At 38.7% G+C, this 16981-nt stretch overlaps 5 protein-coding genes across 8 annotated transcripts; 4 read left to right on the forward strand and 1 right to left on the reverse strand.

The window, feature by feature from the left end:
- Positions 1-129: 129 nt before the first annotated feature.
- Positions 130-2630, forward strand: LOC17891982 (probable serine incorporator). Its single transcript, XM_023786515.1, has 5 exons — positions 130-334; positions 826-1062; positions 1385-1496; positions 1574-1986; positions 2107-2630. The coding sequence occupies exons 1-5, from the start codon at positions 157-159 to the stop codon at positions 2397-2399; spliced, it is 1233 nt and encodes a 410-aa protein (XP_023642283.1). The 5' UTR covers positions 130-156; the 3' UTR covers positions 2400-2630.
- A 1381-nt stretch (positions 2631-4011) lies between these two features.
- On the forward strand, positions 4012-6943 carry LOC111831467 (uncharacterized protein At5g19025). Of its 2 annotated transcripts, none has more exons than XM_023785654.1 (3): positions 4012-4755; positions 5979-6028; positions 6554-6943. In XM_023785654.1, exons 1-2 carry the CDS (start codon positions 4082-4084, stop codon positions 6022-6024), a joined length of 720 nt encoding a protein of 239 aa, XP_023641422.1. In that variant the 5' UTR covers positions 4012-4081; the 3' UTR covers positions 6025-6028; positions 6554-6943. The 2 variants fall into 2 exon arrangements, with proteins under 2 accessions (XP_023641422.1, XP_023641421.1); XM_023785653.1 differs by lacking the exon at positions 6554-6943 and adding an exon at positions 6447-6547.
- Positions 6869-9473, reverse strand: LOC17892127 (BTB/POZ and MATH domain-containing protein 2). 3 transcript variants are annotated; one of them, XM_023785652.1, is made up of 5 exons: positions 8700-9473; positions 8200-8548; positions 7937-8019; positions 7811-7834; positions 7584-7646 (listed from the first exon to the last, which is right to left on the reverse strand). In XM_023785652.1, exons 1-3 carry the CDS (start codon positions 9113-9115, stop codon positions 7957-7959), a joined length of 828 nt encoding a protein of 275 aa, XP_023641420.1. In that variant the 5' UTR covers positions 9116-9473; the 3' UTR covers positions 7584-7646; positions 7811-7834; positions 7937-7956. The 3 variants fall into 3 exon arrangements, with proteins under 3 accessions (XP_006297810.1, XP_023641419.1, XP_023641420.1); XM_006297748.2 differs by lacking the exons at positions 7811-7834; positions 7937-8019 and adding an exon at positions 6869-7274 and having other exon boundaries at positions 7370-7646; positions 8700-9466; XM_023785651.1 differs by lacking the exon at positions 7811-7834 and having other exon boundaries at positions 7555-7646.
- Positions 9474-9981: 508 nt separating this feature from the next.
- LOC17893740 (guanylate kinase 3, chloroplastic) lies at positions 9982-11950 on the forward strand. Its single transcript, XM_006298207.2, has 2 exons — positions 9982-11002; positions 11350-11950. The coding sequence occupies exon 1, from the start codon at positions 10144-10146 to the stop codon at positions 10993-10995; it is 852 nt and encodes a 283-aa protein (XP_006298269.1). The 5' UTR covers positions 9982-10143; the 3' UTR covers positions 10996-11002; positions 11350-11950.
- Positions 11951-13157: 1207 nt separating this feature from the next.
- On the forward strand, positions 13158-16512 carry LOC17893720. The gene is made up of 5 exons (XM_006296916.2): positions 13158-13222; positions 13610-14073; positions 14149-14805; positions 14958-15879; positions 15961-16512. Exons 1-5 carry the CDS (start codon positions 13175-13177, stop codon positions 16390-16392), a joined length of 2523 nt encoding a protein of 840 aa, XP_006296978.1. The 5' UTR covers positions 13158-13174; the 3' UTR covers positions 16393-16512.
- Positions 16513-16981: the final 469 nt, after the last annotated feature.

The following is a 16981-nucleotide window of genomic DNA, read 5'->3' on the forward strand; positions in this document are numbered from 1 at the left end:
TTTGACCAAAAGACTTGTAGCAACGGCTTCAGGGTAAATGGGTTAAAATGATAATTTCATTTGTTAGGTACAGATTTCGTAATATCTCGAAAATTTTGATTAGAACGAACACAACAAACAGAAACAACAGAGCAATTGGGAAGTCAAAGACAAACGATGGCGTGTTGCTTAGCTTCGTGCTGTGCGTCGGCGACTTGTGGGTTGTGCTCATCGGTGGCGTCGGGGATCTCGAGGAAATCAGCGAGGATCGCTTATTGTGGTCTCTTCGGTGCTTCTCTTGTCGTCTCCTGGATTCTTCGCGAGACTGGTGCTCCGCTCCTTGAGAAACTCCCTTGTACGATTCTCTTTTGTTACTCCGTCATTACAATCAGAAAAAAGACTCTCGCTTTTTTCTTCTAAGCTTAAAAGAGATTCCTTTTTTGCTTAAATGAGATTGATTGGTGATTGGAGTTGGAACCAACCATCAATTTCGAATTTGGGTTTTCTCGGATCTTGTCAATTGAATTGAGTCCTGTGGTTAACGATAGATTTTTGGGTGATGGCTTTGGTGATTGAACGTTCTCCTTTTTCCTGCTTATGCCTTGTTGATTTTGTTTTTAGAGGTTTAAATACTGAGACATGATTGATATTAACTTGGCCAACCATGATCGTTTTTAGCTTTGTAGCGGCAATAGAAATCTCAATCTAGGTGTTGATGGATGGATATCTTTGAATTGTGTTTGCTTATGCTTCATGTTATGCCTGCGTGATCTTCGTTAGAGTTTTGAGGAATCCTCATCGTCTATTGGTACAAAATCTCAGTTTTGGTGTTTGCTTAACAAACAGGGATAAATACTTCCGATTCATATACCACAGAATGGTATCAGCAGCAAGCTGTTCTTCGTGTGAGCTTTGGGAATTTCCTCTTCTTTGCGATATATGCTTTGATCATGATCGGTGTGAAGGACCAGAACGACAGGCGTGACTCGTGGCACCATGGCGGATGGGGTTTGAAGATGATTGTATGGTTTTTGCTTGTTGTCCTCATGTTTTTTGTTCCAAATGTTATCGTCTCAATCTATGGTAATTTTCTTTGCTCCTCATGTTTTTTTGCTTCTTGTGGTCATCACGTTATCTTTATGTTATTAGAATTTTACTGGTCTGCAAAATCCGATCTCATCAGGTTTTAGTTGATGAGCTTGAATACGAGCAGGTTGACAATTTGTGTGGTTATATATCGTGCGTTGGTGTAGCTGCAAGTACGACAAAATAGTTGATGGAACTCTTCCTTTCCTGTTTCTATTTGCTATAAGATTGAGACTTACAAGTTGTGATTTTTTTTCATCTCTGTAAGAGTGAAGCCATATATATGCGGGCTAATCTCAGTGTGTGCACATTCTTTCAGGAACTTTATCAAAATTTGGTGCTGGAGCGTTTCTGTTGGTTCAAGTGGTCTTGTTGTTAGATGCTACACATAACTGGAATGATTCATGGGTCGAAAAGGATGAAAAGAAATGGTATGCTCAACATCTTTTCTACTCATTTTTCCTTTTGATTAATGATAATTTTCTGACTAATAGGGTTCTTTATGCAGGTACATTGCTCTGCTTGTCATATCAATTGTGTGTTACATTGCTACATACGCCTTCTCAGGAATCCTGTTCATCTGGTTCAACCCATCTGGTCATGATTGTGGACTAAATGTTTTCTTCATCGTCATGCCGATGATCCTGGCCTTTGTTTTTGCTATTATTGCGTTACATCCTGCGGTGAATGGCAGTCTTTTACCGGCGTCAGTTATTTCGGTTTACTGTGCTTATGTCTGTTACACGGGTCTATCTAGCGAACCACATGATTATGTGTGCAATGGACTTAACAAATCCAAGGCAGTGAACGCAAGTACTCTCATCCTTGGAATGCTCACCACGGTTCTCTCGGTCCTATACTCCGCCCTCCGAGCTGGCTCTTCCACCACGTTCCTCTCACCACCGTCTTCTCCTAGATCTGGTATTTTCACCAAACTCTTCAATACGCTTGGACATTAAGTTTTTCGGTTTTGTAAAATAAAAAAGCTGAACTAGACTCGGCTTTTTGTTTCTTCTGTTATGCTGAAAATGTTATTTGCAGGTGGGAGAGAGGCATTGTTAGAGGATCCAGAGGACGGGAAGAAGAAGGGTGGTGAAGCCGAGGCGCGGCCTGTGAGCTACTCGTACTCCTTCTTCCATATAATATTTGCTCTTGCGAGCATGTACGCTGCAATGCTTCTATCGGGATGGACTGATTCCTCAGAGAGTGCATCTCTGATCGATGTGGGATGGACCTCGGTGTGGGTCAAGATATGCACCGGTTGGGTCACGGCGGGACTATACATCTGGACACTCATCGCACCGCTCATCCTTCCGGATCGTGAGTTCTACTAAAGGGGCATACCAGTCAGTAGAGGGTAACACGTATATAATCGAATCTGGTGAATGTCATGTATGTAGTCACTTAAAAGTGGGTATGGTCATGTACTGGTAATAGTAAGGGTAATGGTAATGGAAGTAGCTAATGTCACGTTCTAGACTTGTAACTGAAACCTGAAGTAAAAGACCTTGGGTATGCTGTTTGAATGTATGTTTATATTTCTATCAATGACTGTTACTATATCATATGATTATCTGAATTTCGGGTGGCAAGTAGTGAGTGAAGCTGGAAGAAGCTACGAGTGTGAGTAAGAGAGGCTCTGTAGAGCCTCTAGTCAAGTTGGGGATTAAAACCTTGAAATAGGCCACTCTACTTGAATTGCAAGTCGAAGAATCTCATTAGAGTCGACAGGAAAAGTTGTGTAAGAATCGAATCATAGTTTCATTGTTTAAATCCGAGAATATTCTTGATTCTTCCTTGAAATATAATCAAAACCTCAAGGACACTTAGTCCGACAAACCACGTTTTATTAAAATATCTTTTAAGAGTGAGATTATTCTTGATTCATCCTTGTGCCTTTTCCTTAAAATATATTTCGTATGTGACACAAAACATATAGGACAAACATAAAACTTTCTTGAAATTGTAAAAGCAAGCCAATCAACGAAGACATGACATGACTTATTAAACGGCTAGTTTATACAAACATAGACACATGACCTGACATGACATGTTACGTGTGATTTGCAGCAATACCCTAAATATTTAGAAAACTATTAAACTAATTTTCCATAAATTCGAATGAGAAGATGGACTGACGCACCTACTCTTTTCTTTTATCATTGTAACCATGGGGCAAGTCATGCCAGACCAACTGCATCTGGGATACTGATTAATTAGCTTCTACCGCAAGTAGACTTGAGGTAAATTGGTTTAGCTACCAACTCTAGAGACATTTTCCTCAAAATTGATCAAATGCGAACCATTGTTACAACCTTCTGAGGCCACTCTAGTCTACTAGACTACTATCCTGAACCTTATTTATTACTCAACCATCCATGCTTTATTTTGTTCATTGGTTTTCCAAAGAACTCAAAAGACAAAACACATTTTTTCTAGAAGTGTAATTACTCAATTATTTTTGAACGATTTTAAAATAATATTTTATCATAGACAAATGTTATTAAATGTTCTATCCTATACGAATTAAATGTTGATATACAACATATATACGCCGTAGATCTATTATTTTTGTATGTTTTATAAACAAAAAAAAAATCATCAACACAATCTTTTATTCTTAGTTAAATGAAGAAAAATATTTGGATTCACCCCTATTTTAAATATGTTGACTTATTAAGTTATTATTCATATATAGAGTCAACCATATTATTCTTCATTATAGATCATCTCATATCATATCCTAATATATGTAAGATTTTTGTTAAATATTAATGTCTATAGATTTCCAAACTAAAATCAACTTAAAAATCTCTAATTAATCATATAATTTTCAGTAATTATATATTTTTCAATTATTAGAAATCTCTCTTTCTCTCCCCCAATGACAGGATTCATTTTTTGCCTTTGCCTATCAAAAAGAGTATAAACAAATAAATAAAAAATGTATAGATACAAATAAAAGAGTAAATTCTATATGTAAAGGAGGGATCACCACCGTCGTCGTCGTTCTAACATGCTCCATCTCCTCCTTCTCTCCGACGAAGAACATTCCACCACCAATAGCATGCCCCCTTCCTCCTCCGCCTCTAGATCCTCCGCCAATCACAGCTCCTCCTCTTCATCCTCGTCTCTCCACCTCTGCAAGCACTCTCCTTCCGCGACTCTCGACCTCCTGATCCTAATCCTCGTCCTCTTCTCCGGCGCTTTCCTCCTCTCCTCTTACTTCTCATACCTGTTCCACTCATTCTCTCTTCTCTCCTCTCACTTCCCTTCCCTCTCCTCCTTGATCTTCTCCGACGATGAAGATCTATCGGCGATCCCTCCGGCCTCATACTTCTTCGCCTTCGCCGTCTTCTTCGCCGCGTCGATTGCGTTTCTCGACCTGTGCTGTGGGCCGAGATCGAGGAAGTGTCAGAATCCCAAGTGTAAGGGTTTGAAGAAGGCGATGGAGTTTGATTTGCAATTGCAGACGGAGGAATGTGTTAAATCTGGAGCTACTAAGGAGATCGATCGATTGCCTTGGAAAGGAGGTAGTGAGAGCAATCCTGATTACGAGTGTTTGAGAGCTGAGCTTAGAAGAATGGCCCCGCCTAATGGCCGTGCTGTATTGCTTTTCCGATCTAGATGTGGCTGCCCTGTTGCTAAGCTTGAAGGTTGGGGACCTAAGCGAGGCCGCCGTCATAAAAAGTAAGCCAAACCCTTCCTTCTCAATTACCAAATTCGATTTCAATTGTCATTTCCTTGTTCAGTTTTGCCTGAAATGAACTTGCTTTCGCCAATTCTTTGGTCTCCTTGGGTAACAATGGCCATGTATGTAATGTTCACTGCCATTCTTAAGGGATGTTATAGGGATCCTTATGGATTGGTAGTTCTTTACTTTTGATTGATTGATTATAGTGTGCTTCCCTCTGTGAGAGTAATTGGTTGTGGTGAATGAATTGTGAGTCTCGTGGTAAAAGAGTAGATCAGATCCGCTGCGAATTGGAGTAGATTGAATCTGTTCAGTGGAAGTGATAGGTAGTCAAATCAACGTATGATGTTTGGCGTTGTAATATTCATATATTGGTTGACATCTTATGTAGCGGTATTTCTGGAGTTTTCAGTGAGTGTAGTAGATTCGAATTTAAGGAAAAGGTATTGGCAAGTCAGATGTGAAGAAATGTGGGAATTTGTTCATGAATTATGATTCTTCTGCCTTAGCTTGTTCTAGTTGGAAATAAGGTTCCTTTTAGGATCTAAACTACACTGAAGGAATTGCCTTCTCTCTTGTTGTTTAAAATGGTGGTTCCACGGTATAGTAAAAACTGATAGCAGCCTCTGTCTTGCTGATTTTTCTTATCAGTGGGAAATTCCATCTTTACTCCAAATGTTGGTATTTTGGTTTTCAACCTATTTTGGTCGAGAATCTGAATTTCATATACAACAGCTAATGGTTCTTAATTTAACAAAACTTTGAGATTCCACTTTGGTATGCTGCGATTTCGACATTTCAAAAGTCATTTCTGGCTCCCTTGACTTCAACCCCTTGTATTTTATAGCTAGCACGATATCTAAAAATTGTAGTTTTGCTCGATGAATATACATGCTCACAATACATGGTCTTAGGTAGCCAATTGGCAACAACCTTTAGTAGATAAACGTCTTCTTTTATTGCTTTGTATGTAACTTGTAACATCAACTACACATATATCATGACTAAGGTCGTTGGCTGGTAACTCATCAGTAGATTTTCTGACTTTTTTTTTGGTCGTCTGTGCTTTTATTAGAATTGTTCTCTTTGTCTTTCTGACTAACATCTCTGGTTCGTTCATAATAGAACTATAGCTTTTTTTGGTTAACATCTTGTTTGTCAAGTAATTTTATTTCTTCTCTTAGCATCCTGATTCAGTTGACGCCTTTATGTTCTGCAGATCTCAAGCGAACTTGGCTCTTAAGGGAGGGGTAGATCACCGCTGATCAGGTGGATATGAACTTTTCAATCTATCATTATAGATTTATCACATTTAATGTTTGCATAGTTCATCTTGGAAACTAGAGAAATCAATCAGGACAGCTTCGGTTGCGGATATCTTATTTCATTTACCTCAGAAATGTCCCAATATTACAACTTGAATACTTAACTTTTATTGAACTACATTACTTACCACGCAAAAGAAGGCAGAATCAATTTTCACTTTATTATATATCACTCGTTGCACTTCCTCCTATAGGGGACGGGATCTCTCTCCGTGTCGTGTTTCCTTTTGTTTCTTGCTTTTGATCTCCTTCCTGATTTCAATGCAAGTCTAAATAGGATGAGGGTCAGCTTTTCCATCCAGAATATTGATATTTTTGGCATCGGAACTGCTCTAATTTGTTTAGATCTCTATTCTGTTCAGTTTCCTTGGATTCTACCATTCTGGAATAGAGATTTCGAAAAAAATCCTGGATTTCGTTGTTTCGTTAGCTTGAAGTTGGAAAAACGTTTAACAACTGGTATATGCAGTTCATCAAGGGGTTTATCTTTGATTTCGTGACTGGATTTCAAAGTTCACTGGCTCGCTGACAAGAGCTTCTTCTTCTGATATCTCAATACTATTTAGATGCTCTGTGTCTGAAGATGCAACCAAAAAACTTGGTTATTCCTTGGGTTTCTGTCCCATTGTGGCTTTTTAAAACATTGTTTTGTTTACAGTCCCATGGACATAAGCCAAGCTTACTGTTAGTAAGCGAATGGAAAAACTTTATAGCCTTTTACTTCAGATATTTAGAACTTCAGCTCCCTGTTATCTGTTTTTGGCAAGTCAAGAATTATCTGTAATATGTGAAGTCACATGAAACTTTCCTTGTGAGAAGCGGTTTTGGTCATAAAATCCACAGGACAGAAAAGCAAAAGTAAAAAGAAAAAAACCAGACAACATTTCACTCTATTAGCTGAACAACACAGAACAACCTCTAATCCTTATACAATGACAAATGCACAAATCTTTACTCTTCTACAATTCTCTTTGCCAGGAGTCACCACCATCTCTCTCGGTGTGTTACTTAATGTAACCGTTGCTTCACCCGTCTTCCATTCACGTCACAACCATCAGCAAATAACTCCTTCCGATTCCCCGATGATGTTAAAGAGTGCTCACTCAGTCTAGCCACATACTCTAATAGTTCACTTAGTAATGACGGACAGCTTTCTTTTAGATAATCAAACCCATCCGTTTCCATCACAGCTAAGAAATTACAAAACATTACAGACTATTTATTAATACAAGAGCGGTATGAGGTTTCAAATATATTCATAGCAAAATGAAATCAACTTCTTTACCTTTCAGGTTTTCTGGCAAAGCTATGAATTTAAGGCAGGCGGCTTTCAGCTGGAAACAATGATGCTGCTCTGCAAGAGCCAAGGTGGTTGCAACTGTATTTATGCTGATTCCTTCACAGAGTTTTGACTCACATATTGTTCTAAGCCGCTCAAGAGCATAACGGTCAGCAGCAGCAAGTAAATGCTGAGCAACAAGAGTTGATGCCCATTTCAGATCTGTGCCCATTAAGTCTTGCATATCAGGCAATTCGTCCCAGTAGATAAAATGGAGCAACATCTGCAACAACAAATAGAGCACAATGAAACAAAAGTAAAAGAGAATTTGTATCAGCATACACTTCAACTTTCAATTCATAGGAGTTAGGATCAGAAACTCGCGCATGAACTAAGGACCAATCTTATAAAACAAAACTCGAGATGCAAAGCAGAGAAGGTTCATACTTGGCATTACTTTGACATGATCACCTATAAAAAATTATTTACCACATAAGAAAAATGGAGACTTTACAGCTATGAGTAAGCGAACAGACATTCATGCAATCAGGAAGAGAAGTAGAAATATTAAACCTTATCCCGGGTGAGTAATATTAGAGAACAGGAGCAGCACCCCAGGAGAGGGTCCCGGATTGTACCCTCGTAAATAGAATATCCTGTATCACACCACAATCACTCACCCGAGAAAAGGAAAGCAACCAAGAAAGGTATATCTTCCTATAAGGCCTTATAACACCTGAGACTGAAACTAACAGCCTCAAATTGTAAACCTAAATACTCTACTACAACACTCCACGAACAAAGAGATTTAGTCCAGACAGAGTTAGAAGGAGGACCTTGAAAATTGGTGCTTCTATGTCTTCTATGGTTATACATTTGGTATTTTCACTTCTCAACGGGCCAAAAAGCTGTGCCCTGAAAACTGGAGAACGAGCTGCAAGAACCAATTTGTGGGCAGGGAATGTCTCTCCGTCAACATCGAAAGTAATATCAGCTCCTTTCTCACTTTCCAAGAGCTTCCCAAACTGCTGCCCTAAGTCAGAAACCGGCACAGGGATGTTGTAACTCCTTGGTCCCTCCGTGCGTGACTTCACCACTCCAACACAACACCGGACCAAGAGACTATTGTCCTTTAGATAGTCCGAGGACTCCAGAAGAGATCTCTTGAAGAAACGTTTGTATCCCCTACAAAAAAGCAATCATCAATATATTAATCATATAAGAAACCTCAAACATGTCATTATCTAAACTAATCAGTACTAGGCTATAGCATATCCTGAATTCACTTCAAAACTGAAACTTTTTTTCCAGAAAGGGATAAAAAGAAAGTACTTACCACATACTTCCTCGATACTTAAGAGTATAAGGTCCGCTTTCGAGAGTTCTACCGAAATGGCTATGAACCTTGTGCCTTTCATTACCGCTCTGATCGACGAGGGTCAGCTCAAACAAAGCCCTAACATCAGCGCCTTCGCTCGCGAGGGCAATGAAGAGAGACACGTAGACAGAATTATCCTCTGGACTCTTTCCATCTGGGTAGAAATAGATCGCCCAAGAGTAGCCACCGACCATGAACGTATCCGAGGCAACGTATTTGCCAATCCCCATCCCTTTGACCAAAGAGTAGCCGCTGATCTTGAATTCGTGGGAGCCATTGATGGTTTCCGTGCGGGAGGTCGACTCCGAGAGTGACTGTGCGGTCGATTTCGAAGATCCAGGAACCTCCGTGCAAACCCTAATTGTGTCCATCATGAAACAAAGACGAGATCCAAGAATCACGACTCTGTAAGGAAATTGATGGGTTCTTCGGTCTTCGTACCCGGAATAAGTATCTTTGCGCGGCTAAAGTCTTGGAATTTCAAAACAAGGTTGGATTTTTATCGAGATTGAGAGGCGAAATCACAGGGAAAATCTCGGGGATCTGAGAGCAGATACGAGAAAAGTAATGGGGGATTTAGCGGTAACAGAAGAGAGGCCTGTAATCGCCGGAAGTAGGGAGATGACTCGTCGTGGATCGTGGAGGCGACGACGTTGGCCACAAACGAGAGGAAAAGAGAGAGAGAGAGAGAGATGCGATAGAGAGAGGAGGAGGAACCACTTAGATTGATCGGTTTTTAACTTTTTTAACACAACACTTTGGTATTGGTAGGTTGCGAATATTAGCGTCTAAAAATTAATTTTATTCTGTTTGGAATTTTTATTTTTATTTTCAGTTTAAGAAAGATATTAATTAGAACATCATATTATTGTGTTTAGAATATGTAGTTGTATAACTAGATTTTAATACAGATAATAATAATACTATATAGATAATAATACTTTTGACAACAAAAAAGAAAGAAAGAAAGAAGAAGATGAAATTAGAATTCAATTGGGAACCACGTTTGTAAACAAAAACACTTTGAATTCGAAAGCAAAACCACTCTTTTGATTCGAAAGCTTTTTTTGGAGAGCAAACAACTTATTTAAACGACTGATCAGGGTCATTAGAACATTTGTAATTATTTAAGGACCACTTAATAATTATTATATATTTTTTGAAGGAGTAATCAAATCTATTTACTATGTTTATATTTACCAGAAGAAAAATATTTTAATTTGAAAGAGTAAACCCTAGATATGTATGTCGTCGTGCTAAAGGCTCTTTAGTCTTTACAGGTAAAATCGCGGCAAAGTCCAGCATCGAGACGAGAAGATCGGTAGAGTGACCCAATCCAAGTTCCCTCAAACCACAAAGCTCTCTTGGGAATCCCCAAAGGTTGCTCCTTTCAATCCCTCAAATGATTCGAAAGCTCTGTTCTTCTTCTTTCACTCGCTCCATCATCTTCCCCAACAAACCCATCTTCATCTCCCGGTCTATCCCCAAACCACTCCGTCACTCTTCTGCTCTCTCTTACTCCTCCTTGAAAATGACCGACACCCAAATCCCCGACAACCCTAATTCCTCCCCAGTTCAATCTCCCACCAAACCCGAATCGCTTCGTTCCCTCGAATTTCAGTTGGGCTCTTCATTCTCCGTCGATCCAATCATCCCACCGCCGAATCAGATCATTATCGTTGTCAGTGGTCCCAGCGGAGTTGGCAAAGACGCAGTGATCAACAAGCTTCGCGAGGTTCGTGAAGGTCTGCATTTCGTCGTCACCGCCACTAGCCGTCCGATGCGACCTGGTGAAGTCGACGGCAAAGACTATTTCTTTGTCTCCAGGGATCACTTCTTATCAATGGTGGAGAACGAAGAGCTTCTTGAATACGCACTTGTCTATGGGGAATACAAAGGGATTCCGAAGAAGCAGATTCAGGAACACATGGCTAAAGGGGAAGACATTGTTCTTAGAGTTGATATCCAAGGAGCTCAGACGTTAAGGAGGATACTTGGTAACTCCGCTGTGTTTATATTCCTTGTGGCGGAGAGTGAGCTTGCGATGGTGGAGAGGTTGATTGATCGGAAGACGGAGAGTCAAGAGGAGCTGCTTGTTAGAGTTGCTACGGCGAGAGAAGAGGTTAGGCATCTTAACAACTTTGATTACGTTGTGGTGAATGCCAAAGGGAGGCTTCATGATGCGGTCAATCGTGTGGAATCTATTATTGATGCTGAGAAATCTAAAGTTCATCAAAGGATTGTCAGGATTTGATTTGCAGGTACTTTACTTGCTTTAAAGCGTTCAGATTACATACAGCTAGAGAAGCCATTTTAACAAGCTTTGAAATAGGAAGATAGGATTAAACATTGTTTGAATGATGCTCTGGTCGTGTTCCTTGTCGTAATGCTATCATTAGTTGATGAATTTAGCTAATCCCCTGGCAAAAAAGTTTCGAAAATTACTGCAAGTATCTCGGCAAGAATAGGAAGATTTGTTCAGGGAGTTTCTTGCAAAAGTGTCTTAGGTTTGCAGTGTAATTTAGGAGCTATGTTTTCTGAATAGCGGGTTTAATGGATGCACATTGTCTTTGAAACTGCTAACGTTTTCACCGACTGTTTCTTGCAGCTGCCACTGTCTTGTATTTCTCCAGACACATTTACAGTTTCATCACGGACCAAGACAATCTTGGTATTGAGAATGTGCAGCAAGCCGTTTTAAACAAAAAACTGAGGTGAACCCTCCTCCCTGTCAACCACAGAGAATCCTTTTTGGATTAATCATATATCTTCATACTTAACTACATGGGGTTATGCTATTATCATACTCACAAGTTGATGAACCCGGTGTTACTTAATGTGTTTATAAAGGCATTGCTTATAATTTAGTTAACATCAATCAACTTTACAAGATGGCTGGTGGCGGCTGAGTTCCAAGAATTTCGGAACATGTTTATCGTTATACAATAGATAGAAACGAGACTAGCCTTTGACGATGAACCGAATATAAAGCTTGACATAGGAAGAGCTATGCTGGAATCCGGACTTCCAAGTCAACCACACCACCATAAACCACAACCAAGCGCCTCTCACATGGGAATATTCAATTAGAATAATAGAATTTTGTTTATATAATAATTCTAGTGGCGTACATAACTCTTGATCTCCAACAATATCATTCCTTTTGTGTGAACAGAAGAAATTATTGATTTGGATATGCACATATACTATTACATTGGGTTTTGAAGTATCTTATGATGTTAATCAATAATGGATTCCTTGTAAACTTAATTCCGATTAGTAAATTGCACTTGGTTTGCTTGTTTAGGACAATCAAATTATCAAGGTTTTGGTTTGTTGCACGTGTACGTGACAGAAGGCTAACATAAAGGGTATTTAGGGGCGGCTTTTATAAGCACACAAGTCAAGCAACATGCCTTCCTAGTTCGTAAAGTCAAATGACATTTCTTTGTCTTTTCAATACGCCTATAGATTTTGAAGAATCTATATATATATAAAGTTAGCTTTTTCTCTCTTCTCATGATGCCACCTAAGCATCAACTTAAACCACATTTTTGTTTAAACATTAAAATAAATTTAAAACATTCATTTAGTGCATATTTATGTTACTTATTTAATTAATAGAAAGTTTATATTAATAAAAATAAATTTTGTAATAAAAATGAAATGTTAAAATAAGAAAAACAATACTTTAATTTTTTTATTAGTGGTAATAATATAATTCAACTTTCATTTTAAATTGATCATAATTTAATATTTTAAATATGTTACTGAGTTTTAGAGTGGAAGTAAAATTTAAATTTATGGTAGACTAAAACAACATTTATGTAATTGTATATATAAAATTATAAAGAGGAAAAATAAAATGAAAGTGAAATATTAGTTTATAACATGATCAAAAAAAAAAAAATTCATAAATTGAATCAAATTCTTTTAATCCAAATTTGAGTATTGAAAGATAATAATTAAAGAGAAAATAATTATAATATTTTTGAAAATCAATTAAAAATAATAATAAAATATCACAATATGAATAAAAAATTAACGAAACAAAATTATAAACCTCCCGTTCGGAGCGCGGGTCTACTGCTAGTAACAAATAAATTTTCTTTGGTTACGAAGACGACGCTCGTTGTTATAATGATCAGACGAAGAAACAATCTTTTTATTTTTATTTTTTATTATTATGGTGGTTGTGACAGAAAATAAACAGAAAATTGAAGTTACACTTCCTTGCACACTTCATCTTCAATCTTCGGCTCATTGGTGTCTTCCTCTCCACTCTTCTGCCTTGTCTCTTACAAGCACAGATAGATTCAACATATATAATCACATGCATATGCCTATATATATATATATATATATATGTATCCATCATCAACACTTTCTTAATTACAAAATATATTAAAAAAGAAAACTCTCCCAAAGGTTTAATGGATTCCGAGAATTTTGGAGAGGATGATCGGAGCATCCATTTGCAGGTTTTTTTTTGCCTTCTTAAAACTCTACATTAATTAGAAGTGTTGTTATTCACTCTTTTTATACTTTTCGCCTTAGGTTTTATCATATATTAAGTTTAGTGTTCAACACATTTTAAAACATTGTTTTTTTTTTTGATCGTCGAGACACTCAGATCAATAAATTTCAAAACATTGTTGATCACGTCGATCAGATCATTGTAAATATATATGATGCAACACACCTCGTATAGTAGTAGTATATTTTGCATGGTCTTTCCCACTATATCATCAATAAATTTCATATAAGCATAACACTAAAAAGGAAAAAAAAAAAAAAGAATCAAAACTTTTGCTGCAAAGTTTAATTTTAGTAGAGAACAAATATATTTTGAATTTTATAATAACAAGGTGTTGGAGCTCCAAAAACTAGAGGAAGCACGAGGCTCAAGCGACACCGTTTTGGACTATAGAAACAGCGTCGAGAAAGGAGACAGCGGTGAAACCGCAGACGCTGCGTCTGTATCTTCCGCGACTGCGTTTCACAGATCAACGTCACCTGCGCCGGAGCAAAAGCTCACTCTCTTCGCTCTCCGTCTTGCGATCCTCGAGAAAATCGCCACTAACCTCGGGACCCTAGGTTTCATCTGGGCCACGGTGGTTCTTCTCGGCGGGTTCGCGATCACACTCGAAAAATCCGATTTTTGGTTCATCACCGTCATACTCCTCATCGAAGGCACTCGAATCTTCAGCAGAAGCCACGAGCTCGAGTGGCAGCACCAAGCAACGTGGACTGTTGCCGGCGTCGGAATCAGTAGCTTCCGCGTGCTCCAATCAAGCTCAATCTCACTTCTCAGAAATCTAAAACGAATCAGGTTTTTTTGCTTAATCAAATTGGAATCGATTCGATTTGGGGTTTACGTTTGATTGATGGTTGTATTTCTTTGCAGTGATGGGGTCTTTAAGCCGATACTTGAAAATGGATTGAGAGAGGTGACGACGAGAATCGGACGAGAGGACACTTTTGATCGTCGAGACACTCTGACATGGAAGAACTCAGAAGTTCCTCTTCTTCCCTATGCAAGATGGCTTTATATCTCCAGCTACGTGAGCCGGCTTCTCTACTGGCTCCAGCTATTGTCCGCGAGTGCCTGTGTGGCTCTGTCTTCTTACAAGCTTGTAAGGCACAACTACGGAGACGTTCAAGACGGAGATTTGGACAAAAGGAACAGACAAGCCGCTCTGAGCATCTTTTACTCGCTTGCGCTTGCTGAAGCGTTGTTGTTCCTTGCGGAGAAAGCTTATTGGGAGTGGGAGGTCAGTGTGTGTTACTTGCTTGAGAATGTGACTAAAGAGTGTGGGTTTGGGGTTACCGGAATGGTTTCTATCAAGAGATTCTTTTATGATGCATACTCAAAGTCTGTCAATGGGAGTATCTTTGATGGTGTGAAGATGGATATGGTGACCTTTGCTATGGAGCTTGTGGGCTCCAACTGTTCTGATGAACAGCTCATTGGAGCAAGGATTCTTAGGCAGTTTGCGGTAAATGAGCGGTTTGCAGAGGATACGCTTGAGAAGATCGGAATCAACTTACCTGTCATTGAAAGGTTTGTCCTTTACATGGTCAAGTTGCTAAAATTTGTAGAGAACTCAAACAAAGCTGATCTCTTTCTTTCAGTTAGCGTTTTGGGTTACACACCTAATCATATCATTATTTCTCATCTAAATAATGAAATGTTGAAAAAAATTCATTCTCCAGGTTGGTGGAGATGCTGAACTGGAAAGATATGCAAGAAGAAGAGATTAGGAGATCCTCAGCTGAGATACTATCAAAACTAGCTGGCAAGAAACAGAACTCTCTCAGAGTTGCCGGAATCTCTGGTGCGATGGAATCGATTTCATCACTCTTACAGACCACAAGATCTTTAGGTGGAGCTCCTGATGAGATTGGAGAGAAGAAAATCTTCCACGACCATCATCTACAGTACGATTTCGGGAGGTTCAACAATTTGGGCCTCGTGATTCTAAAGAAATTATCCAGAGATCATGACAACTGTGGAAAAATAGGTAACACAAGAGGGCTTCTGCCGAAGATCATTGATTTCACGCACACAGACGCAACACTCTTGAAAGAAGAGAATGCAGATATGGTTCTGTCACGAGTCCTGACAGTGAAACGGTCCCTGCAGCTTGTGAAAATGTTAGTAAGCACAAGTGGGAACACCGGGAAATGTCTCAGGAGAGAGATCTCTGAAATCGTCTTCACAATCAGCAACTTAAGGGACATACTGCGTCATGGAGTGAGATACCCAAAACTACAGAAGTTAGGAATTGAGATCCTGAGCTTCCTCGCGCTTGAGACTGATGCGCGGGAAAAAATTGGTATTACTGGAGGTGTCTTGAAAGAGTTGTTTAACATCTTCTTGAAAAGAAAAACACATGGGGATGAGAATGAGATCTGGGTCAGAATCGCTGCAGGAGAAGCTATAGGGATGCTTGCATTGGAGAGCAGAAGCAACTGCATCCACATTCTAAAGCTCGGAGTCTTGGGAAGACTCGTGGAGGCACTTGAAGTTCCTTTGGTCCGTGTCAACGCAGCTAGGGTGTTGAGAAACTTGTGCATATATTCTGGAGATGAATGCTTTCCCGATCTGAGATTCAGTAAAACAGCAGCGCCTACGGTGAGTATGCATGTCTGTCATTACAAATACTGCGCCAAATCCCCCCTCCAAAATGTATAAAACTTGTTTGTTGACTTGCAGGTGTGGAAGTCAATAACATCAGGAGACAACAAATTGCTGGAAGTGATGCTAGGATTAGCAGCACAAGTATTTAAATTAATGAGTTCAGAAGAAGCAAGCATTGTTCTGAAGGATTCAGGGATCAAAAAGCAGGAACTTGCAAGCTCACTGGTTTCGATATTGAAAAAACATGAAAAGCCAGTGATCAAGGTTCCAAGAATCAGGAGGTTTGTGATCGAGCTTGCAATATGGATGATGGAAGATGATGTGGAGAGTGTTTTGATGTTCAGAGATTTGGGTATGGAGAGAGAGCTTGAGAAAGTTCTGGAAACTACGGCTGAGCTCGAGAACTTTGATGTTTTCTCTGGCACAGTTGGAGTGAGTCGCCAGAGCAGAACGGTTCACTGGTTAGCTGAATTGGCTTTAAAAATGCTCGAGGATAAACAATCATAAGTATCATGTTCCTCTTGAGAAATTCGTAGCTCTCTGTATTAGAAGCTTTTAAGTATTATATTTATTTTGTAACAGAAATGTGATGATTATGAACTGTATTTATTAATTGTTTTTACAACCTTTCAAAACGTTGCTCAAATTACAAATCTATCGTTTGGATCATCCAAATATGCTTCCAGGTTCTCAGTAATCTTCTTGGCGGCAAAATTCCCAAGAAGAACAAATTTTCAAAACAACTTCGTTATAAGCACCTTCCATGAAACTTCTAGAATTTTATAGTTAGTTTTTTTTTTTTTTTTTTTTGTCGGCTAGGAAGTTAGTTAATTTCATGACTTTCCATTGTTATGTTAGGGATTTGTAATAAATTTATTTATTATCAAAATACAAAATTTTAACATCTTTTACGTGGTTTTGATATTTCGAGAATATTAGAATAATATGTTATATGTGAATAATACAAAAAAGAATATATGATAGATACGTTAACTAAATCACAATTTTTATAAAATTCACAGATACGATTGGGATACAATGTATCCTATCTCGAGAGGAACTTGGAACTGGATTTGTGTATTAATGTATATATCAA

Source organism: Capsella rubella, unplaced genomic scaffold (genome assembly GCF_000375325.1).
Source record: "Capsella rubella cultivar Monte Gargano unplaced genomic scaffold, Caprub1_0 scaffold_3, whole genome shotgun sequence".
Lineage (NCBI taxonomy): Eukaryota > Viridiplantae > Streptophyta > Magnoliopsida > Brassicales > Brassicaceae > Capsella > Capsella rubella.